The sequence below is a fragment of the Elgaria multicarinata genome, chromosome 3, assembly GCF_023053635.1.
Source record: "Elgaria multicarinata webbii isolate HBS135686 ecotype San Diego chromosome 3, rElgMul1.1.pri, whole genome shotgun sequence".
In the NCBI taxonomy this organism is placed as follows: Eukaryota; Metazoa; Chordata; class Lepidosauria; order Squamata; family Anguidae; genus Elgaria; species Elgaria multicarinata.
The window spans coordinates 127,319,649-127,345,479 of record NC_086173.1 but is presented as its reverse complement, the minus strand read 5'-3'; the positions used below and the strand labels follow the sequence as shown (position 1 = coordinate 127,345,479).

Below are 25,831 nucleotides of genomic sequence, written 5' to 3'. Positions count from 1 at the left end.
AAACTGAAATGCACTTATACAAAGGGTGACAAGCTAAAGTAGGAAGTGTTGGTTATCACCTTTAAAGCCCTACATGGTTTGGGTCCAGGCTACCTGCGGGATCGCCTTCTCCCGTACCATCCGCCCCGCACACTCAGGTCCTCTGGGAAGAATTTACTGCAACCAACAAAAATAAGGCTGACATCTATTACCCAGAGCACCTTTTCTTCTGCCACTCCCAGTTTGTGGAATGGCTTGCTGGGAGAGATTCGTCAACTTAACAGTCTTCCAGCAGGCCTACCCAGTTGAATTTTAAGATGCCTTTTTTAATGGTGTGCTGTTTTTAATGATGCGCTGGTTTTAAACGTTTGAATTAGTTGTATGTATTTTATGGTGTTTTTATTTGTGTTGTACCCTGCCTCAATCCAGAGGGAGAGGCAGATAACAAATAAATATATTATTATTATTATTAATTAAAGAAAAACACTTTCTATGACTATTTGTTGTGTGAAAATGAGTGTTCAGATGCCCAGTGGTGTTAAACTTAATTTTTTGATAAACTTAATTTTCTAACACCCAAATAGAAACACCGATTTCAGCACTTTATTATCTTTTTAAATACTAAATTATTCACTTTAACTCCTGGAGTGTTTCCCTTTTCTCCAGTTGTTGGAAGTACACCCCACACTATAAAAGCACAGAAAAACTGAGCCAACACAGAGAAGCATTAATGGTTTTATACAGAAACTATAAAGCATATCCTCTACATAAAGAATTCTTCATTGAGAGCACAACAGCCAGTCGCACAACAGCAGGATATATTGTCTTTGCAATTACTTGAAACCACACTAGTTTTGAAGTTAGAAAGTTTTATGAACTTGGTAATTTCAAACCCATTACTTAGACTGGGGGCAGAAGTAGAAACAATAGTCAACATTAAATAAAAAAAAAGGTGCAAAATTTACTTCTTGCTGACCTCACTTGATTATACTGGTTTTCCCAATTATGTTTACACACATTTACACCATATCAAAAATAGCCATATTTCAAGCTTGCTGTCATTACATCTAAATTATTCTGTTTTCATTTGAGACAGCTACAAAATAGACCTGGCCAAATATATTGGGGACAAATCATCAACCTCCATTTGTTGGAAAGGAATCTGTACAAAACCAGAGCTGATATTACTAAAGGTTGTGGCTAATCCCAGCCCACCGCCACCAACTACCTCTATGTGCACTAAGTTCAGTAATGGGTTTTGGCATGCATGCTGCACCCTGTACACTTAAGAAGGTAACTGAACAAAGGTTTGTTTTAAATGGAGGACCTCCCAATCCTGTGTCACCATAAAAAGGTTTGATGGTGAGGAAGATGTAGGGCAGAGATTATTATTTTTTAAAAAGGTGGTATTTCCAGTACAATCATTACCTTTTACATGTTGCAAAGAAAGTGTCTGAACCTCTTAGATGTCTTCCTGATCTTGCCATGCTTAGAGGTGAGAAAATAGGCCCTATGATTGGGCACTAGGTATAGAGATCATTCATCATGTAAATGGCTAAAGGATACAATTTTAACCTGTATGGGTTAAACTACATTAGCATTACACCGTAGCTAAAATTCATCACCTTATCCATGTACCAGGTTCTCCTGCAGTAATGTCCCATAGTACTTCAACATGGATGGCAATGAAAACTTGAGAAATCCAGCCCCTTAAAAACTGAGGCCACAATATTTTATTCAATCAGGGGAAAGCTCTCTGGTTTCCTGAACCATTTAAATACAGACTAATTGCCACAATCCTGTGCTTTCACAATAGTGCTTTATATCCCAAGTTTTTTTTCAGAGAAAACAAGCAAAACTCTAACAAAATGACCCACATCTCACTCTGTCTGTTCAAAATGAGGTTTCAGCTAGTATTGCTTTTCACAGCTCAGTGGAGACAGTGTTACAGCACAAAATAATGATATAGTTCAATTGTGAATGGGATGAGAGAGAAAAAATAGTACCACAGAGGTAGAAGATTTCAAGGAACTAACCCTGTATCACAGAGTTACTTGTTCCTGGCTATCTCACATATTAAGAGTTCCTAATATCCTTTCTGTGTCTAATACCACTTATTGCCTAAAAAAAGCATTCCGCTGCAATGCAACAGAAGTGACAGCTGTCTCACTAAAGTTAGGTGCTTGTTATTTTAAAGCCACCTCTCACTTAATAGGTAAATACATTTTATTAACAAAATCACTAAAACGTTTTAGCAATATCATAACTAGTCACATTTAACAAGATCTCTAAAATTTACTCTGAACAAATGGAGAGGGAAATGGTCTCAGAAAAAAACCCTAAAACCCACATATGTAAAATAAGCCTGCCATCTGCAGATTTTGCTTGTCAAAGTGCATTCTGGGAAAAGAACTCAGAAAAAAGTCTTTATGCTTTTTTTTTTTTTTTTGGCACCCATATCTATAACAAACACAGTGTCTCCTAAAAAGCAACCTGCTCCAATGGGAAGCATTGGTTCTTGTTCGAAAGGGAAACTCATAATTGCACCACAGTCTATCAACTTATGACAGGAAATTATTCAGACTGGTAAAATGGCTGCTACTTTCCAGTGCCGACTACATAAATTATGAATACATGAATGCCAAAGACTCCGCAGAATCTTAGGCATGTAAAAAGGTACATAATGTTTCAGAAGATTTAAAAGAGCAACCGCAAATATGATTGACTGAAATATACTAAAGGTATTAATGAAAAAAAATAAAATGCTTTTATCGTGGTGCTGTAGGGCTTATATAAGTAAGGTTTCCTTTAAAGAAAAATCAGTCAGAATATGAAGAGGAGTGAAATCCAGCAAAAAGGGTAAAACTAGAACAGAACAGCTCTATAGGGATTCTTTACAAAGGAATTGCATATTATTGGTGGGGTGTTTTTTTTTTTAGCAGCAGGCTTCAGTGCTTACTTCTTGCAGCAAGAACCCCATGACTGGGATCTTATCCTCATCATACCCCTTTAGGAGGTTTAGGCCTCATTCGCTTTTAAGGCTTATTCAAGCAAACACTAATACCTGTAAGTTATTTTACACAGTTAGAAAACTGACTCTTATAAATTCACAACATTCTACAGCAAATACCTTAAAAACCGTGGGCAATAGATTATGTCTATCATTGTATACACAAGTCGAGTTACAGTCTTCATTCCTACTCAGCAGTTGCATCTCCTCAACAATAGTTCGTGTCTTCTTACATTACTACAGGCCACTGTAAGTTTGAGCTGTCCGATTCCATATGTGCTAGGCAATAAGAAAACCACCTGCTTTTCCCAGTCTCATTTCACACTTGGTACTTCTTCCTCCAAAAGTCCAAATTCAAAATATTAAACTTTGGAAACAGCACCTTTTCTCTGCATGAAGCTCAAAGATACTGATCTTTTAATATAATCAGACATCAGATGCAGCATTTAACATTTCTTTAAGAGACACCAACCGCTTCTAGTTCATCCAAAGTAAGGTTACAAGGTCACAGGCAAAGCAATAGTGATCTTTGACCAGATTCATTCTCTTTTTCTGGAATCCTTGGCAGCAGGGCAGAACGGGTCAATCCCCAGAATTTTTGAGGCGACATATCCTTCTTTGTTGAAGTAAATTTCCAACCCATGTGGCTTCCACAGATCCTACATTGGGCTATAGTCCATGCATACCTAGAATTTGACAGCATCACATTAGCCTTTGTCTCTCTCAAACATCATAACTCAGTAAGAAAGAAAATCTTACAACAGCCCTTAAGGTCACCAGAGTTCAGTGTCACCAAACCACTATAGTACTTCAATAAGATGATTCATTTGCATCCACCCTCACAGAATATCACAAATTCATAGTAAAAGTGTAAGTTGTAATGAACTAAAATTATAGTAGCGCTTAGAGGTTATCTGAATGACTAAGTTAGAAGCCTGTCTGACACACGGAAACTTCCCAAAAGAGTCTTACGTGAGAATGCTTCCAAATAAGTAATATTCCACTATTTGGAGGTAGTAGTTTTCCATAAAGGAGTACATGATTCAAGTGTATGAATTGCCTTTTGAAACCAAGAATAGTGTATACAAATTAAAGAAATGCTTGAGTTGCTAGGAGCTTTTAAGGAATAAATGTCTTGAGTATTTGGATAAAGCACCTGGAAGTTTGCATCTCCCTCCTACCAAGCTCCTAGCATTGAGGGGTGGGGGTGTTGATTAATGTTCACTTTTTTGTACCTTCCCATTACTTCTACTTATATTTCTGGCCTCTTGAGCGTTGTGCACACCAACTACAATTCTTGCTTTAGTTAAAATTACATAACTCAACATGGAGTGTTAATATTTGAACCTACAAGTGTTAACAAGATGTATACTATTACCCAGGAAACCAGCTATGTTCTGTGGAAGATCTGCCACTCAGATTCAGGTTACAGGCTTTGTACACAGTAAGGGTCTCATGCACGTATCCATGAGGATTCACATACGCAGCCATAGGTCCACATAGGGATAAACTACAAACAATCACAAAAAGAAAATTATGAAAAAGATGAAGGGCCCTAGAATGTGATGTAAAAACTAGAATGTGTGTAAATTTCATACACCTATGGCTTCACTGACCAAGAAATTTGACACTGAATATTTTCACTTAAATGCATTTCAATCCATAACAGGCACAAGAAGATAGCTCAGAAGTATGTGGGTAGTTGCAAGTGTGTGCTCAACAGTGAGAGAGGGAGACTGGACAAGACTCAGAGGCCAGAGGGTGGTATTTAAAGTAACCTCTCCCATAAAGCATTTTCTATGCACGACATTAAACTTCACTGGCCAACCCACACATCCTTGGCTAGTTACCTTCTATTATTAACAAGATTTTGTACAGATTTCTAGAAGTAGAACAACATTACGTAAGGCCAGTTTTCATAAGTGTAAAAAAGATCTATCTAGGCCAAACATCTGCAGCCCTACAATAATATAGATTAAATACATGCATTCATTTCGACCCCATTCTCTAGCTTTAAAAAGTTTACAACTGTTAGAATGCAACTCCTCCAAGGAGTTCAAGATGGCAGACACAATCCCCATCCCCAACCAAGCCTAACTTGGTAAGGTAGGTTACAATGTAGCTCACTAAAAACTCACCTGAATATTTCATTTTTAGTAGTTATTTCTGTGTCTTGACAATGCTTACAACAGAGAGACGTGCACTACAAACAATAATAAAGCAAGTGTCAATGAGGAAAAGAAACTCACTTTCCATTTGCATAATGGAAAATTCACTCAAGTTTCTACTCTTAAATGGCTTCAACTTATAATTATTGATCCGATACTTGAGAACATTTACCCATGGGTTGTAAATACTGCGAAAGGGTCATATATTTCAGGTTCTCAGAAGCATTTAACTCTGGCTTTACTGTGGAAGTATACTTCTCTCTTTTGATTCATTTCATATTAAATCCTTGCTGTGCTTTTTTTAAAAAAAGGAAATAGCATTGATACCCCACAATTTTCCCTTTTAAAAATTTAAAGGAGTTTTCATGTCAAGTTCCAGAGCAACTTTCTGAAGATCTGGGTCTGGGTACTTTCTAAGCAAAATTTGAGGAATAAATCAAGTTGTGAATGTGGATTCTGCATAACCTCTCTGGCTTGTAGTCACTATAACATGGACAATAGCAAAACAGGAACTCTCTGGATAAATCATGGCTCAGCAATAAAGTTCCGTAATGCTATGATGCTCTAAGACTCAATGTCAAGAAATAGTACTGGCTGTAACAGTACTTTTAAATAATTAATTCTGGAGACTGCTGCTGTAAGTTACTATATCAAGAAATACTAGCATAGTCAAATAATATTAACAAACCTAATCTTCTCTTAACAAACAGATTCTTGAGGACTTGGAAAAAAAACACCAAATATTGTTTAAGGTGAGTTCACTGTTAGTACTTAGGAGGATCAGTGCAATCCTATGCATGTTTTCTCAGAAGTAAGCCTGATTAAGCTCAATGCGACACAGCATACTTACTTTGTTCATAATATCTAGTTCACAACGCAGCCTCTGAACAGCACTACCAATTTTAAGTAACTGAATTCGCAGTATGTCATCAATGGGCAGACAAGCTGCAACTCGGTACGAAAAATCTGAAAGAATTTTATTTTACATATTTAAAAGAGGCAAAAGACTGAAAAAGACACATATTACTTTGTTAATTTTAAATTAGCAGTGTTTTACTAATAAAAGGAATAAACAGTCACAGTCTACCAGCAACTTTTCTTGTATTAATTCAACTGAAATAAATGGGGGGATTATTTCTTCCACATGTTTTTTAGCAATACATTTGAACTGTGCTCTTGGAAAGTTACCTTTAGTTTCACTGGAGTTTGTGTCCTATAATTGCACTAATGGCATGGTGAACAAAATACCTATAAAACATTAGAGAAAAGCCTGCAACTGATTTCAACAGGATAATATTGCTATATTGACACAACTATCTTGGGTTGCATTACACAAACAGCAAACTAGGAAGCAGCAAGACACACCAGGTTAAGCAAAGAGATGGCAAATACACTTCTGCAACAATTCTTTGCTTCTCTCCGTATGTTTGCTCAACTGAACTGTCATGGAAAGTTTCCGCTGGATGTGTACTGTGGTGTGGGGACTTCACATGATGTTGGCAATCCATATTGTATGTTACTTAATATTTTAAAGCTGTACAGAGCAGCTGTCACAGACAAACCATTTCAAGTTGCCTCCACATAAAGGTTGCAACAAGTGAAGCCATACCAAATGCTGTTTAAAACAATGTGTTCAACTTAAATAGAAAACAACAGAATCTGGTAGCACCTTAAAGACTAACAAATATACTGCAGCATAGGTTGCATTCAGACATCTTGTTTTTCACTCCATAACAGTTTGCAATCCTTGTCTGGAGTTTGCAAGTTTGATTCAGATGTCACAGCAAACTCTGGTTTGACCAGGAAGTATTCTTTTAGGCCAAGTGCAGAGGGGAGAGAATAGGAGAAAGAGTACATGTGCATACACCCAATTCATCTCCATGTGATATCTGAATGCAGTCATGATGTCTCATGCGCCAGAACCTGTTGTATTAGGCAAATTTAATTCTTTTCTAGAACCATTTCCAAACTAGGTACCAGCATTGGCTAAGAAGCAACAAGCAGAGAGGAGCGTACAAGTTGGACAATGATCAAGGAAGAGAAATTTATTGGAATACCTATTGGATTTGATGGTAGCGATTCATCTTTAAGATTTTCATCCCACTCATGAAGTTGCTGCTTCACTCGTTCCATCAAGGTTTCCTTGTGTGAAAAGAAAAACACAGTTTAAACAGGAAAAAAAATCTTTATAAAAAGAACAAATACTGTACAGCTAAAGGATATCCACCAATATCCTTTACAGTTAAATTTCATTAAAAGTGCTATATTCTGAACACTGACACAGATATTACACAGTGCACAAAAATGAATTAGTGTACTTTATTAATAAGCAACCTGGAAATATGGAGTTCAGACCCGTTCCAAGTGTTGTAAGAAAATGTGAAAGAAGTCAAGTGGCTGTGTGAACTAGCTCTGTCTCTTGCTACTGATTGGCCTGCACGTTCAGAACATGGAGAATGGAGATGTATGCATGAGTTCCTCCATATGGGGATGAACTGTATGGACATACTTTGGTAAAAGTACAAAGCCCCTACCAATGCACTCCAAATGTGTCAACACTGGATGTCAGATGTGGTGTTAGGCAAAGCATTGCGGGGGGTGGGGGGGCTCTTTGCTTCCTCCACGGAAAGAAAAATGCTTAAAATCACTCACTGGCAGGCAGCACATCCACCCCCCTCCTTCGTTGTTGCTATCCTCTGCTAATAACAACTAGTGTGGGATCCATTGGCTTCATTAAGTGTACTGCACATGCAGGGTCATTACGCATGTGTGCAACTAACCTTTTCCCACGTAAGACTTGAGGGAAGTGTTTGCAAGAGAGACTGGTCTGAAAGATGTTTGGAAAAACCCCAGAAGGTTTCCCTCCCCTGCTGCCGCAAAACAGAGCTGCTGCTGCCAATGGAGTCAAAACTGAGATGGGGGGTGGGGGGGTGGTGGTGTTTAGGGAAAGATTGGGGGGGGGGGGGTCAGAGAAAGCCCAGTGAGCCAATAGTTGATCCTTCTGCTGTCTTAGTTCCTCTTTTTATTTGAGTGAGAGACTGCCCGTCCAATCCTGTGTCAGCTTCCAGTTCCCCAACAATTCTCTCTAGTTCCCCTTCTTTTACTTCAGTTATTTGCTGCCTGCTTGCTGCACTTTCTTGCACCTGCTGATGTGATTTCATCCATTTCTAATGGAGGAGCATGATGGCAAGTTGCTGCATGTGGTACTGTACTTGCTTTGCCAATCCACCCCATTTATTTCTTCTTGTTCTAAAATATCTGGCTTTTGCAGGAAACAGGGCAGATTGTGCATTTTTAAAATAGATTGATGAGTTGAAATAAATTGTGCGTTACTGATTGAGATGAGAGTGGAAAGAGTTGCATTTTTCAAGTGCCTGCTAAATGCTTGGTTGTGAGAGAGCTGCAAACATATTTTTATAAGGTTTGAAAGTGAGAGAGTGTGGCAAAGACTTTTTAAAAAAATGCTTGCTGGTGAAAGAGTTGCAAACACTTTGTTAAAAAAAATGCTTGCTGGTGAAAGAGAGTTGCAAACATTTTTGAAAGGCTTTTAAAAGGTTTTCTGGAGCACCTTGCTGATGAGACAAAGTGAGGGGAAATGCCCTTTTGAAATTTCATACCTTTCCAAGCTCCTCTGCATCACATTTTGTGCTGCACCACCCTGTAATGTATTGAGTAACTACTGTGCTTCATGGCATTGGCTCTGTGTCTGCTTCCTTACCAGTCAGATGGGCCATGAGCTACAACTGCTGGGCATGTGAGGAGCAGGGCTAGCTAACACAGCCACCCACTAGCATTGTTTTAATACTTGGAGGGTTATCTGAACATCCTTCTAACAAACAACAAAAAGAGAGTGAGAGGTGGCAAGTTAACATCTTGTATAAGAACACAGAGGTGTAAGGCTTACTGCTATTGATCTACCTGACCCATTTTGCTCATTTTTTTTTTGTTTTAAACTGAAGCTTGAGCTGCGTAGACATGCTGAAAATTTTGAAACTGCAAATAGCAAAACTGCTATTTATTTATTACATTTATATCCCGCCTTTTTTCTTCCAAAGAACCCAAGGTGGAGTACATAATCCCCCTCCTCTCCATGTTATCCTCACAACAACTACCCTGTGAGGTAGGTTGGCCTGAGAGTTTGTGACTGGCCTGAAGTCACCCAGTGGGTTTCCATGGCCGAGTGGGGACTAGAACCCAGAACTCCTGACTCCCAGTTCAACACGTTAGCCACTACACCACACTAATAGCAAAACAGTATGTTTCTTGGTTCCACACCAAACAGTCTTCTATAGTTTTTCTCCACCCCAGTAGCACTTCTTGAACTCCAATGAGCCCACATGACCTCCTCTTCTATAGGCATTCAGGAAGAATTCCCAGGCTGCAGAAGGTTTGCAAAGAATCATGGGCTGCTGCAAACAAGAACAAAAGGGACTTTTGGAGCTTTAAAACCCTGTCCCTCAAGGAGATAGTTTCTCAAAATTCTCACTTCACCAGCATCTTTTGCCAGAATTTTTGTTTCCCCACCCCCTATGAAATGCCAAAAACAGAAGAATCAATACTTTTGGCTCAACACTAATTTTCATTCAATTAAAATCTGAAATCCATGATAAAGATCAATACACATGTACTGATTATAAAGGGGTATGACAGATACCTGTTTACCTTTTTAGGGAGTAAACCAGGAAGTAAGCAAAGTTAATGTATGGTCCAAATTATAGGAACACACACACAACTTATGTTATCGACCAAAAGGACATCTAAGACATCAAAAAATGAATGTATCAAAAATCTAGACCACGACCTCATTAATACTTACGGCATCATATAACGAATACAACCAAGACGGCCAGGAAGTCAGGCTAGCACAGTGAAACTTGCGCTGCAACACAAATACATTTTCTTTACTAATAAAGACTAACCCCTCTAAAAAAAAACCTGGTTTTTTTGTTTGTTTTTTTAAAAAAGGTTTCATTAACTAATTCCCCACATCCAAATATGTTCTTCATAAGCTTGACTATTTGTTTCGGTATGTTATGATCACGGATCAAAGCACACCTTTGAAACCTCAACTCATCTTGATACAAGTAGAGAGAAATGTGCTTTACTACTGATGAACTTGCATACCAAACATGCACATAAGACATAAGAGCTTACCAATAGCTGCTGTTTTGTACACCATCAGGTTGAAGCTTACATTCTGATAAAACCAAATGCCATAGCTTAAGTTGATTTTATCACACTGATTTCAACAATGCAATATTTGTTTCAATCCAAGTAGTCTACCTCTACTAGCTTCTGTATTGTGCTCTGTGTCTACTCAGTGATATAAATTCTCACTGATATAATTGTAGGCTTGAGATGGTCCTGAAGGCATTGTGCACTACATCCTATTTCAGATTGAGACATATATGCATTCCAATGGCATATATGTATATTCTCACATGCTTGTTAGGGATAATCTCCTGAAAACATTACAACCTTGAAACTGTGGTGCAATTGACATACATTCATTTTTACTAATGAACTTAAGAAACATTTTTTTCCCCCATGGAAAAATTCTTCGTTCCCTCTTTTTTCCAATGACTAAAAAAAGCAAAGGGAGTAGAAATTCATGCACAATAGGGGAGGGGCTTGGTAAGAAGCAGTCTGGACCACAGATTGCACCCTTAAAATATGGTCAAGGGTTTCTGAAAATTCAGATGGTCCTCACAGAGCTTCTGCAAATATTCCAAAACATTATGAATTAGCAGAAAAATAGCTTTGCTATTGGGCAGTATACAAATGAAATAAACAAATTGAACTGTTTAGCTGTTTTAAATTGTTTTTTAAAAAATTATGTCAAAGTTTTTTAGGTTATGTTTTCTTTTGTAATTTTTGTGAACCACCCAGAAAGCTTTGCTATCGGGTGGTAATGAAATGAAATAAACGGAATGAAAAATCAGGGACAATCAAGACTAAAATACTTCCGAAAGGTACTGTAGTCTGCTGCAGAGAATCTAGACACAAAACCTAGAATGTTAATTGAATATTTGATTCAGTTCTGGATCTAGTACTGCATTGATTGAACACAGTGTTGACTTCAATTGAATGTACTCTGCTGAAATTTCAATACAATGGACTAACTGCGCCAATTCACAAGTGATATTCCCATAGAGGACAAAGGGGCAAAACATCTGGAGGTTAAATATAAGTATTATTCACCCATCACCTTTCCCACAGATCAACCTGTGGAATCCATATGAAACCATACTACAGGGGTGGATCAGGGAAAAGGCTCTTCTAGACTCTAGGTGACTCCTCAAGCTAGCAAAGCCACATCATACTTTTAGGCAAAACCTTCCAGCCGGTGCCCAATCTGATCTAGTCTAAAGTTCCCCCAAGGTCACCAATACAGTTACACAATTGGGACCTGCAACGAAGTGTGTGATGCTCCTATTTATGGTGCTACACTGTCAGCCATGCCTTTTCCCAGGATAATCCATTCAATTCCCCCTCACTCCCACTTCCATTCCCCCTTGCTAGTCCATCAGTATTTCATGGCCATAGTCCCCATTAGGCTACTTTTGTGCGCCAGCCACCATTTGTTTCTAAAGATTTTTTGTGCTTCTGCAAATCACCAAGCCTGCTGATACATCCCTCTGGCGTGCGGTTGGTGTCATTTTGGCTACATAAGGATCCACACTAGAAGAAAGGGTTCACTATTAGTACATAGAATCGAGTAGACACTCAAGACTGATCCTGCATTACTACATTAGTTACATATGTCTTCATGGTGTCATGAAGGGAACTTAGAGCATATACTTTCACACACTTTCAGGCTGAAGTCTCTCAGTTTAGTCTCTCTCATCTTCCTTTCCTTGGAAAAAGTAGCCAAAGGCAATTAGAACTAAATATGCCTTATCTAATATGAAATGTGTAGCTGCCCACTGCGCTGAACTGATAAGCCACGGAAACAATCTGCAGCAGCAGCAGGGGTTTGACAGACACCCCCCCATTTCACACATCTCTCTTTAAAAAGAGACACGCAGATGGAATTTATATTGATTTTTGAAATGTCATACAAAAAATATATATACAATTAGCTTCTGACCTTTTGATATTTCTGCCGCCATTGATGTATATGTTGATCCTGCCATGCTGCAGGCTTGGAAGAAGGAAATATGTGGCATCTGCTGTGAGACTCCAGCTGCACTGCTGACATAGTAGAAGGCAGCACTCGCTCAGGAAGGATTTGTACTTTTGCCTGCTGTATTCTGATAAAAAGATTTCATATAAGTATGAAAATTGTAGGCATTTGGCTTCAATCAACCACATAAATATGGCTGTTTATTAGCCCCTTTAGCTATCTGAAAAGAGCACTACATAAAACATTTAAGCTATTTTAGTGGTTTTGAAAAACTATATTCTGAATTTTATTTTTCACCTTCTAAATATCTTCGCTGTTGGTTTACCCAACCCCACTAGTTAAGCGCAAAGGTTCCATGGATATGCATTAATGAACTCAAATTTTAATGTTAGCCTGTTCTTTTAAAATATGAAAGATATTTAAGCCAAGTAATAGATTTAGAGTCTTAAGAAATATTTTGCCATCACAGGACGTACTTCAAAACTTGCTTTATCTAGTTATTTTTTATATCAACAGATAACATCTAGCTGTAAGAGAATACATTTTTTTGGCTGAACATCAGTTTAAGCAAGCAATGGAGTGTTATGAGTCTTAGATCAAAATCAACAGAAACAGAATACAGCCCACAATCTTGAGGGAAGGTAATACATACACGGCTAATTTCAATAAAGCTTCAAATACTTTAAGGAAGTAGTTTTGTATAACATTTGCTATCAGCACTATGCATAATGGTAACACATAGAAATGAACTTGAGCTCAAGGGTATTTGCATAGAATGCTGAATTTGCAATTCCATTTCATTTTTTTTATTAATTTTTTTTATTTTCTACAATACTTAAACATACACCATTATAATTAAAACAAAACAACATACTATATAAGTGTTGAATAACATCGATATCATATCTATATAACATAATCAAACTTAACAAACAAGTGCAACCCCCCCCCACCTCGGGATCTCATTCCTGATTCCAAAATCTCATACTTTCTTCTGCTGGTGGTTTCCCACTTCCCTTAGAAAACACAAATATTAGGAACTGTTTCCAAATTCCTTCAAAATCATTTGTTTTAGCTATACCTCTTCTCCATTTAATATTACAAGTCAATTTATCATTAATAGCTATATCCCATACTTCTTTATACCATTCTTCAATACAATATTCCCATTGAATCTTCCAGTTCCTAGCTACAATCAATCTTGCTGCAGTCAGCAAATTCGTTATCAATTCCTTAATTTCTTTTTTACATTTTAAATCTTAAATTTGCAATTCCATTTCAAAGAAAATCAAGATAACACAAAATTAAGTCTAGAAAGAGAATGTTCTTCCTCAAAAATCCACACTTTTTCTAGCTGCATTTGGTCTATCCCAATGGGACAGACTACAAATAGTTATATAAGAGAATAATCTGTTTTATTTTTTCAAAATATTCTATCACATGCAATTGCTGATGGCATTACGGTATGCTGCCATCTTGTGTTTCAACAGCTATATTTCTGGTATAGAATTTGATTTTATTATTCAAGCATGCCAAGCACACTTAAGCCATTTCCATTACATTCATAGCACATTTGGAAGAGGGACAGTGATCTATATAGCATATTCTTCCCTAGAGCTTCCTTTTCAGGAATTGTTCTAACAATTCCCACAGCTAAATTTTTCACCAGTTCAAAAAGCAGCTTGCAGACAGGGAAAAATAGAACATAGATGTCTGCACTTAATTCACACATGTTTTGATAAGAAAATCCAAAGTAGTTTAAAAGTTGCTGAGGGGTCCAGGGATAGCATTCATTAGTACTAATGAATCTGTACTACTTATTTATTTTTTAAAAAGGCATAAATCATGAATATTTTGCAACAATCCAAACAGGAGATTACCACAGTATGAATAACTATCAGGAGGTTATCTGTGCCCATGTAGGGTCACAGCTGTAACTGTTAGGTTTGAGCCACGAGGCTACCTATGCCTCTAGAGTCAATGATAGGTCTTAGAACACACCCCAAACTCCGAACCTGCTTCTTTTAGGGGAGTGCAACCCTTTCCAGAACAGATGAACCACACACAACAAGTATCTCTATCGTGTCTGGACTGAGTCACAGTTTGTGGGCTACATCCAGTTCTCTGCCAAAACTCTACTTCTGTATATCAACTATCTGTTTTAGATGAAAAGGAGAGGTAGAGCTGGATGTCATAAACATATTGGTGACACCTCAGCCCACATCCCCAGATAACGTCTCCCAGTGGTTTCATGTATATGCTGAAAAGCATGGGGGATAAAAATAGAGCCCAGAAGAACTCCATAGCACAGTTTCTATGGAGGAGAGCAATAAATCCCAAGCAGCTTATTACACCCTCAGTGAAGTCTCCTTAAATTTGGTTTGCAACATGAACTTATGATTGATTATTGAGCTGAGCTGGAACCTTTGGCATGGGCACCTTATTCAGCCTTGATAATGACTGTGTTACATTGACCAGAATAGAATAGAGGGAATGTGTGCTACAGGCCTGGTCTGATACTAGGAAGATCCTGGTTCATGGCAGAAATTTGATTGGTTCCTTCCAGCTGTGTGATACAATGAAGAAAAGGCCTGTTTAGAAATGAAAAATAAAGCAGCTGCCACTTTCCCCATCATATCTTACTTTACTGTATGTGCTAGCGGAACCAAGAGTCACAGCTGGTCATTAATCTTAGAACTGCACATGCTTTCTTTCTTGAGTTGGTTGCATTAAGTCAGGAGACGGTTTTTAACTTTACTTCTGCATTAACTAAATATTCTGTTGCTGACTATTCATCATATTTTCCCCAGCACATGAATCATATATTATCTATTCAACAAAAATATTTTATTACTACTTATCCTCTTCTACGTCTGTGGTGCTTGAAGACAGAGGTAGAATAAATATTTTCTAACATTCTCATAAATAAATTTGTAAACAAAATCTCTAATGCAAAAACTATCAGTAATACTGTAGAAATGGCAAAGTGTATTTTAAAACTGCTGCAGAAAATAATAAATGCACTGCTTCATTATAACGTAATACATAATGTTAGATGTCTGATTTTATTTAGCATAACAAAAGACACGTGGGCTATTTCACACTGCCCAAGATGCTCCTCACATGGCAGTGAAGTGGGCCACATACCATACACCCTTCTACAAGCAGGCAACATGTAGCACAAGTGCAAGCTCTCCCATCTACCTCTGCTTTGGAGAGGTAAAATAGAACAAATTGGGTATATGTACACTGTAGTTGTATCACACATTATTATTATTATTATTATCATCATCATCAACATCATCGGGTGGGCTCTCTGCCATAGAAAAGAGGTATTTGGGGGTGGGGTAGGTAGCAAATTTAAATAACCCCCCACCCATAATTTCTGACCTATGCCAATGGTCCTTATATTACTACTGTAGGCATTCCCCCATCTAAGTTCTGTTGTTTGTGCCCATTCTTTGGTAGGAGAGTGTGAAAGTGTTGCCCAATTATTTTTTCTAAACTATTTGGTAGTTGTGTCTGTGGGCACCAAAGCTGAACTGAATTGCCAGTAAGGTAAAGCATTATTTTCATATCTCTCAAGACATTTCCAGGAGAAGATCTTTCTATTATTATTAATATTATTATTATTATTTATTTATTTATTTATTTATTTATATAGCACCATCAATGTACATGGTGCTGTACAGAGTAAAACAGTAAACAGCAAGACCCTGCCGCATAGGCTTACATTCTAATAAAATCATAATAAAACAATAAGGAGGGGAAGAGAATGCACCAAACAGGCACAGGGTAGGGTAAAACTAACAGTATAAAGTCAGAGCAAAATCAAGTTTTAAAAGCTTTAGGAAAAAGAAAGGTTTTTAGCTGAGCTTTAAAAGCTGCGATTGAACTTGTAGTTCTCAAATGTTCTGGAAGAGCGTTCCAGGCGTAAGGGGCAGCGGAAGAAAATGGACGAAGCCGAGCAAGGGAAGTAGAGACCCTTGGGCAGGTGAGAAACATGGCATCAGAGGAGCGAAGAGCACGAGCGGGGCAATAGTGTGAGATGAGAGAGGAGAGATAGGAAGGAGCTAGACAGTGAGAAGCTAGTCATGAGAAGATATTATACACCTAAAGAAAACATTAAAGCATATCGATTACCTATGTCAGTTCAGATAAAGGAAATCATGCTGTAAAAACAGTCGTGTATCCTAGTCTCCAACATGGTGGGAGGACAACTTCAGATCTTTGGGTGACCTACAGTAGATCAGCAAGTTTCTGACTCCCACTAGTTTAAAAATAGCAACAACTAAAAGATGCATTACAAAAATTAGGTTGTTGAAATTTAACATAGCTTGTGGCAAAACTAGGAATGTTTTATTCTTTGAAGGGACTGTGAGCTCAGTTCTGGTACTGAAAACAAATTCCTGACCTGAGCATGTGTTCAGAGACACCCTGTTCTTTAATTCAGAGGGCTGAATTATGCCTATTCCCTGAACCACTATCTTGCACTTAACTCTGGTTGGTAGATCTCAGGGCTCTAATAAAAAACAAAATGGATCCTGCAAGCCTGGTGCAATGTTAAACAATCGGGAGTCAGAAACCCTTGCTAATCTACTGCAAATTACCAAGAGATCTACTTGCAAATTCTAATCTACTTTCTGCCTTCCCCTACATCAACACACACATCATGTCATGCTCAGAAGCCATATGGATAGGGGCAATCAGCTGCAGAGAAAGGCTATATTAAAAAAAGAGTTTGCATTTTTATGTTGATTACTACTAATATAGTGCTTATGTGAGTTCGTTGTAGCAGTGAACAAAACAATTACACAGAAACAGTGACCTTAAGACCTGCAATATTGTAACATCAGCTTGTAAAGAGCAATTAAACATGACAGAAGTTGAGAGTTTCATCATGATAAGATTATAAAAAACGATTAGATGTTAGCATTGCTTCTTAGTTTCTTACCCGTCTGCTTGAGTTCTTATTTCAAGCACTTTAAACCTCTGTCTTCCCACTGCTTTTACTTTGACTGTTTCAATTCCATACTCCTGTTCTTCTCGGTAGGCATAAATTTCAGCTGTTGTTCCAAAATGTGCTTCTCTTTCAAGTATATTGCTAAGAAAAAAATCAAACACATTAGAAAATATTGTGTAACCTGCCTTAATGCTAATATTAGAAATATACCTACTAATTAATAACCCTCCATGTTTTTACCCAGCTCCAAATTTCATTTTCTCCTTACCATCTGAGAAATGTAATTATGGTGCATTAGTATTCAATATCCCATTTTAACAGAAATATAAGATGTTCATATGATAACAATCTAGGCCCAATGAAAATATGAGCAGTGTTTTAAGATATGTAGTTGAAACACTCTGTTACCTATATTTACCATTATTTTCAATTGCTTTGAAAGAAATTAAAATGTTGTGAACGTGGCGTGCAATTTTTCTCATTTGTAAAAAAATGGCAATGAATACAGCTGCGCTGGTGCTCAGGCAGTGCTCTGCAAAAGTAAGGATGACCTCACTCACTTGTGTTTGGGAATGTTTTCTGCATTTAACCTCACTTGCTGTTTAAATCACTTCCTGATACTTAAGTGAATGGGGCAATTCCTGCTCAGGTGGAGCTCAGAATGTCTGCTATAGCCCTTTAAGGAGCTCTGGACTGCATCCAACGAGTCTTGAAACATGCAACAGCAATGCTACAGTCCATAGTATTCTGTTATAACATCAGTTCTACAGAATTCCAAGTCCATTTACATATTCACCTGTATGCAAGAACAGCAAATGTTCTGTCTTTCTGTATTAAGTTCCGCACCATGCTAACCTCTTGGGGCCGAAAGAGCTGAAGAGGCAATGTTTGCCCAGGAATCAACATTACCATCACATGGGGTAAGACTGGAATTGTTTGACAGCTGTCATCATCATGGACAGTCCTTCCATGAAATTCTTCCATATCTGATCCTAAATACTTTCCAAAATGTAAAGCAAAAGTCACAATTCAGTGGGAGCGTTTTCTAATTTGTTCGCAATTTATAAATGCAAATATTAACACAATAGTCCTGGAATGAATAGGTTGGATACAAAGAACTGAGAAAGATAACCACTAGTAGTTTCCATGCTTGCAGTAGTACCAGGAGAAGAGTTTGCACCTTCCAATAGAGGAGTTGGCATACAGAGTTTCTCAAACTGTAGGATAGGCTCCACCAGTGGGTCTTAGCCAACTTTCAGGTGGGTCTCAATACTTCAGGCATAGATGGCATAGATAGGTGTGGCAGTTGGATAGAGAGCAAAGCTAAAAAATATTACAGGGAATATAAAAGAAGAAAATAAGAGGGAGGAAATTGATATAAAAGCAGCAGGAAGGCGAGAAGAAACTGGCACTTGCATATAGGGTACAAGTTATGTGAAAAGGGAGGGGAAGAATAAATGACAGGAGAGGAGTGGGAATACTCTGAAAGGCATAGGATAGAAAACAATATAAAATGAAAAAGTATTTTCTGGATCAGCAAATTCTGTCTGAACAGCAAAGGTTGAGTAACGATATTACTAGAGCCAATATCTGTACTTCATTTGAGGAAAGTTTAACTACAAGTAAACAGCTATGGAAAAGAATTTAGCCATTTCCAAAAGAGGGATTTAGTATCAATATAAAATGATATCAGCAATTTTCAGCTGATTATGCCAAACTCTACCTCCATCTGCCACCATTTTGTGGTTGCTCTAACCCTGCACTACCATTTTGTGACTGGTATGCTTCAATCATTTTTAGCTCTCTCAGGTGGGACCTTGGGAGTAGAAACTTTGAGAACCCCTGCTATAATAGATATATTCTATAACAATTCCCATGATTCTGTAAAAGATTGCACAAGCAGAGGGACATAACTGGATTAAATTCCAGAGGGGTTAGCCATGTTATTCTGCTGCAGCAAAAACAACGAAGTCTTGTGACACTTTGAAGATTAACACATTTATCTGTCATAATCTTTCATAGATACTGACCACTTCATCAGATACTAGAAGTGTTCACCTCAAATTTGAAGATTTGTATACATATGCCCGCATGGGAGGCGGAGAGCATGTAAACCATGTGGTCAGAGTACATTTATTTTTATTTATTTAAAGTTATTTTTAGGCTGCCTTTAACAGTAAAACAATGTGTATGATTTGCCAATGTGAGGTTAACACTTCATGCATCTGATGAAGTGGCCATGAACGTTTATGTGAGAATACTTTTGTTAGCCTTTAAGTGCTACAAGATACTCTGTTGTTAAAACAGGATTAATTTTTAGTTCCGGTTTTCTAGCCTGAGATAAAAGTCAAAGTTCAAACATAAAAGGTAAATCACAGCCTTTCTGGGTACCTTTGAATTCAACCCAAACAGCCTAAAATCTAACCATCTGTGATTATTTCAATATGTTTAGTGTGAATGTTAGAATGTTTAGTGAAGAAATGCCAAACCAGTTAGGTACAGATAAAGCAGAGCTTTAATATACAATGCTTTGAGCCCACCATATTCCAGTCTTCCCAGTCTCTTTGGAAAGAGAGTACCAGATGCATATATTCAATCTGTATCACAAGCTTGTTGCATGATTTGGGTTTTGAGAAGAGTCAACTCTACCAGGTCCCCTCAAAAGTTATGGTAGGCAGATGGTGCTACACTCACTTTATGTGCAGTAGAAGGCAAGGCAAGACATCACATTAGCCTAAACAGTTGAAAAAGGATGAGAGTAGGGTGGAGCACAGAGAATTCCAAAATACTGATTATATTTCCCACCTGCTTGCATATTCAAATCCAGTAAGGATATACAGGGGTACTAGCAGAAGAAATAATTACTATCCATGGATGGTATGGTGCCAAGATTATTTGAACAGACTATTAAAACCCTTTGAACTACTTGGAAAATCTCAGCTGTCCAGCTGAACTTTTCCAATTCATGATAACCTGAATGCCACTGTGGATACAGGGTCTGTTGAGTTGGCTAATGCATTGCCTTGTTCTGTTTTGTCGGATCAGTTTCATTTTTAGAAGCTTGAAGATGTGGACAAGATGCTTGCAACTATCGACCCACCAGATACTTTCTCAACCCTTTGCCCATCATGGCTTCTTCGAGTTAGCCATGGAAGAATGACCGTTTGGATCAGGGAAGTGGTGAATGCATCACTACAGGACAGTATGGTCCCCGTAGCCTTGAAGGATCACTCCGTACACACAGATATCTATACTAACTATCATCCAGTTTCAAATACCCCATTTTGGAGCAAGATGAAGAAGAGTGGTAGAAATTCAGTGGCAGGTGTACTTGGATGAAAATGACTACCTTGATCCATTCCAGTCAGGATTCAGGTCAGAATTTGGGCCAAAATTGGCTTTGGCCAACCTGGTGGATGACTATCTTAGGGAGATAAACAGGGGGAATTCAACCCTGTTACTACTTCTCAATCTCTCAGTGGGTTTTGATACCATTGACTACAATATCCCTCTGGGACGTTGCTGTGAGCTGGGGCACCATTTATGGTGGCTCAGCTTTTACTTATGGGAAAGATTCCAGAGAACAGCAGTGGGTAATTGTGCCTCCCTCACAGTTATTTTGTCCCCAGTCTTGTTCAATAACTATATGAAGCCTTTGGGAGTGAACATTAGGGATTTGGGAAAAGGTATCATCATGTGCTGATAACACCAGTCCCAGTTTTCTTTAAGTCTGAGCCAGGAGAGCCTGTGAATGTTCTGAAGCAGTGCTTGGATGCAGTTATGGGCTGGATGAGGAACAGTAAATTGAAGCTGAAACCTGATAAGTCAGGGTGCCAAGTATTTATTTAATATCATCTCTAAGTGGGTAACGTATAAATATCAAAAACTATGTCAACTATAATAACAATAGAAGCAATATAAAGAGTAAAATGTAGCAGCATATGATTAATTACAATTAATTACAAGCCAGAGAAAGCCTAGATGAACAAGTGCATTTTCAGGAGACATTTAAAACAGACCACATTTTCTGCCTCACAAACTGTGACAGGGTGGGCACTGCACCAAAGCCTGTCTTCAAAGTACTTTGTGGTGACATGCTGTTGGTTGTGGAACAACCAGGAAGGCCTCCTCTGAAGATCTTAAAAGCCAGTTGGGTATATATAGGGGAAGGTGGTCTGTTTAGGACTTTCTGTGTCAGCAACACAATCTTGAACATGATTTGGTAGCTTATAGGCAGCCAGTGCAGTTCTTTTGACACAGGTGTAATGTGAATATGGTTGAGTGTCCCACTGATCACTCTAGATTCTGCATTCTGTTCCTCTTAAAGTGCATTACAATAGTCTAGCTGTAAGATTATCAGTGCCTGAGCCACAGTGGCTAGGCTATTCCTAGCCAGGAATGAGAGTATTATCATATTCACTAAAGTTGGTAATGAATGTTCTGAGCGATTGAGGTCACATGGCCCTCCAATGACAAAGATGGATCTAGGAGCATTCCCCAACTATCGACATGTTCCTTCAGAGAAAGTGCAACCCCATCAAGAACAGGTAAACAGTTCAATTCCTGGAACAGGGAATGAACCACTCAAGTGTTTTACAACACATAACAAAAATGGGACAACGGGACAAAGATGGCAAGGAAAGAACATCATTATGAAATACATACCATATGTGAAGTTGGCAGACTAGTATCAAAATTAATAGTGTTTGGCTTTTCAGCCTCCTTGCCGTCTTGATCTTCAACTTCCATTTCAACATCATCCTCTTCCTCACTCTCTGCTAACAAGTCCAAAACAGTTTTTTTTTAAAAAAAGTAAAAAACAAACAAAACAAAACCACAAGTATCAAGCTGCCAGAAATAGTCGATGTTATAAAAACCCTTTTGAAAAAAAGACAATAATAAGTTTCATACTTATACTTTACAGTGGAAGGTTATAATTGCCCATATGCTAGTAAAATGTGCTTTAGGAGACATTATCGTTTCAACAAAACATTATGATCTACCCTCATATGACTCAGGAAGTATTCTTAGTAAGGACTTCTGTGCTGAACTGCCCACTCTGTGTAGTTCATCATACTTCTGAGACATGAGGAATTTTGGAACCTAAAATTCCTCATCTATGGATAGATTTAAAGATCTTCCTAGATGGGCTTGCTCTCACTAGCCAAGCTTAGCCAACAGCTGTTTGGTTTTTATTATACAGCATTTAAATTTTTTAATTCATTTATAATTGTTTTATATGGAAACAAGCAGTTCTTTGGATACCAAGATCTCAGACCATTGGAGATTTATTATTCAGTTTCAGCATCTTTATCCAGCCTTTCGTTAAAAATAGTCAGGGCCAACACTTACACACAAAGATGAAAACAGATCCAAAATTACAAAAATAAAACATACAAGTCAACATTGGATTATTAGCATTCTGATTCCTGTTGGTCCGTACCCAACAATAACCAGCAAAAAAGATAATTCTTTGGCGGCTAATCAAAAGGCACGAAGCTATTGGGATCTGGTGCACTTCCTTTGGCAGGGCATTCCAATGTACCGGTGCCACAAGAGGAAAAGCTCTGTATGTTGTGTCCTTGTAACATCCTGCAGTTGATGGGGAGAGCAAGAGGAGGGTCTTAGTAGAAGATCTCGTCTTCTTTTGGCAGTATTGGTATCCAAAGGATTTAATTGTGATTCATTTCTTCGTATGATTTGTATCTTGCCTTTCCACCAAAAAATGACACTCAAGTCGGCTAACAAGACAAACTAAAACCCTCATAAAACAAATAAATTAAAAGCATGAGTAAAAATACAAGAAAATAAATAAACAGTATTCAGCCATCATTTTTAAAAACAACAACACCAACACCCCACCCCCACTACAGTCTCCTGTAAAGATGTTCTTGAGGGTCAGGAACCTGCAAAACGGCATCATGACAAGCAACGCAAAGAACTGAAAGAGGGAAACTGTGAAGACAGCGTTCTCCTTCCGCTAGACAGGAGCCTCTGGTGGATCCTGGTGCCTTCCATGAAGGGAACGGAACCTTTCTGTGGATGGGATGGCCAATCTGGACACAACCCAATGTTAAAATGGTGTTTAAAGGGCAGGGCAGTCAAACTGGTGTTTCTTCACTATCCTGCTACTGCACTAACAATAGCCACCGCATACTTCAGATTGCCTTTTGAATTCTGAAAACATTGCTCTAACATAGTTTTGAACACAGTCCAGCTCATCATTATCACCAGCTTTCACCTGTTTTATAAATATTTTATCAAGCAGTGTCATATTTTATTATATTTTCATGCATAGTGTCCATTTGAAGGAGACAATCTTATCTACAGTCTTTTTTAAAGTCTACCCTTCTCTCTTCATACTTGATCTATTAGTGGATACAACGCTTTAAAATACGTTGCCATTTAATTTTGACATTAGGCCATGTTTCATTCTTAAGTCTGCCTTATGGTAACTCTGTTTTGTTTCCTCATTTTCCCTTATTTTTATGAGAAAAGAAAGCAGCAACCTAACTGCGCTGCATGTTGGCCGAGGGAGCCTAAAGCCTGTGAAGAGAGATGACTCATTTTACTGCAGTGGCACAACAGAAAAAAACCAAAAGACGATCATTTCAGTCTTCTTACATCTAGATGGATGAAACCACACAAAACTTGCTCTGCATCATCTTAAAATGGAAGTCAAACTACACACACATTTGAAATATCGCAAATGTCAAAATAATGTATTTATTTTTATTTGTGATATAATACAAAAATTACAATAGTGCTACAAGAGTAAAGATACTACAAGAGTAAAGCTGTCTATTTACTTCTGGGGAATGGTAAGCTTTTAATTGGTCACCTCTGATAGTTACTGTTTATAGCCAAGGCTCTAACAGAGATGGGAATTGGATTGCATACCTATAAATACAGGATAGACTCCACTGGATCCAGAAATGTCCTGAGGATGGTTTTTCATGAAACGTCAAGATGGTGTTATGAGCAATGATTGGGTTATGTACCAACCTCAGGTGGGTAGCACCGGAAATGGTTGGACTTAAAAGTGGGCCCAGGTCTGAAAATCATTGAGATGACTCTTCTAGTTCCATTATTTGACCTAAGGCTGAACTTAGGTCTGACTTATCAACTCAAATTATATTGCACTACTAGCAGATAGGAAGGCCAAACAAAGTGTACCATGTCAGGGATGCCAGTAGCAAAAAATAGTTTAAAGGATCTATACCAGTGATTCAAACGATAAAGTCAAGCTACACATTTCAGAGAAAGTAAAGTTCTTTTTTATATTATTCAACTATTCCATCTTTCCTTGATAATATGCATCAAGGAATGCTCAATCCAAATAGCATTTGGATTGAGCATTCCTTCAAGAACACTAAACTAATACTAAGGACCCTTATTTAACATACGCCCTACTGATAAGCTTGCAATCAACATATTACAGGAAAACATTTGAAAAACATTTTATAGTCCCAATCTTCTCTCTTTCAGTTTCATTATTTAACAGTTACGTCTGCAACAATATCAATACAAACCACCCTATTTCTCATGACTAAGTGCAGTATGTTTTTTCCTCCCTTCATCCTTAATTTCTTTTCCATTTTATTGTCAACAAACACTGGCCAAATCATTTTCAAGCCACAATGCTTGCAACCATCACAATATGGCTAGATCCTCACTTTATCAATTTCCTTCAAGTATATTCCAAGTAAAAAAAAAATTCAGGAAATGAAACCATTAAACAGAATAATATTACTATTGCTTATGACATTTAAAATTTGAGAAGGGACTATTCTGTTCCAACTCAAGCAGGAGTGTCTTTGATTTCTAACCTGAAGCCAACTGAAGAACATTTTGCTGACCTGGCTCACATGACACAAGGATGGTTAATAAGTCGTGTGTGCCGGTTGCGTGTCAGCTGGATTTACATAATTATCCCTCACTGGTGCAGCTTGTTGTGATGACAAAACTAGCAAGAGAAGATGGTTAACAAACCACTCAGAACCCATGTACTGTTCGAAGGTTTAGTTGCTTGGTGGTTTGTTGACCGAATAACCACCCTTGCTGGGTTTAGGTGTCACAATAAAGTATGCTGCTGAGTGACAATTATGTAAATCTGGCCAGAATGGACCAAGCAGTTAACAAGCAACTGTGGCTTACTAACCACCCTTGTGTTATGTGAACTGGCTGAATTGATCTATATATTAAATTTAACTGCACATTATGCTCAACATTTCATAACTAATTTCACATGGAGGAACTTTAGTTAACATATTTAAAGTTTGTTTGGGGGAAGACAGCAACAACTGTTGTTCTGAATAAAACTGGAAATCCACACTTTACTGTTAATGATTAACCGTTGCATTGTTTGTTTTGCAACTGCAAACTGGAAGGCCTCTATGGTGATTTTTTTTGCAAACTGCCCTAGATCTTGTTGAAGGGTGATGTATACATCCCTTAAATAAAAATCAAGTGTGAAGGGTGAGCAAACGCAATAGCAGAGTGGCTCAGTTATAGCTCCATTCCACTGGCAATTATGAGATGATACAAGCACCAGTGAGCATTCAGAGGCACTGTTGCAGTGATCG

General features: G+C 38.0%; 1 protein-coding gene across 2 annotated transcripts in view; it reads right to left on the bottom strand.

Moving 5' to 3' along the window:
* Positions 1 to 701: 701 nt before the first annotated feature.
* The window catches only part of CRBN (cereblon), a 30,894-nt gene continuing 5,764 nt past the window's right edge, over positions 702 to 25,831 (bottom strand). Inside the window, exons 2-11 of one of the 2 annotated variants that reach the window (XM_063121618.1) lie at positions 21,912 to 22,021; positions 18,043 to 18,245; positions 17,238 to 17,387; positions 12,248 to 12,410; positions 9,974 to 10,036; positions 7,215 to 7,299; positions 6,008 to 6,123; positions 5,128 to 5,192; positions 4,368 to 4,499; positions 702 to 3,675 (exon numbers count right to left, since the gene is read on the bottom strand). In XM_063121618.1, coding sequence (XP_062977688.1) covers positions 3,495 to 3,675; positions 4,368 to 4,499; positions 5,128 to 5,192; positions 6,008 to 6,123; positions 7,215 to 7,299; positions 9,974 to 10,036; positions 12,248 to 12,410; positions 17,238 to 17,387; positions 18,043 to 18,245; positions 21,912 to 22,021 — 1,268 coding nt within the window. In that variant the 3' untranslated portion in view covers positions 702 to 3,494. Of the gene's footprint in view, positions 3,676 to 4,367; positions 4,500 to 5,127; positions 5,193 to 6,007; positions 6,124 to 7,214; positions 7,300 to 9,973; positions 10,037 to 12,247; positions 12,411 to 17,237; positions 17,388 to 18,042; positions 18,246 to 21,911; positions 22,025 to 25,831 lie in introns of both variants that reach the window. The other variant, XM_063121617.1, reaches the window with a different exon arrangement.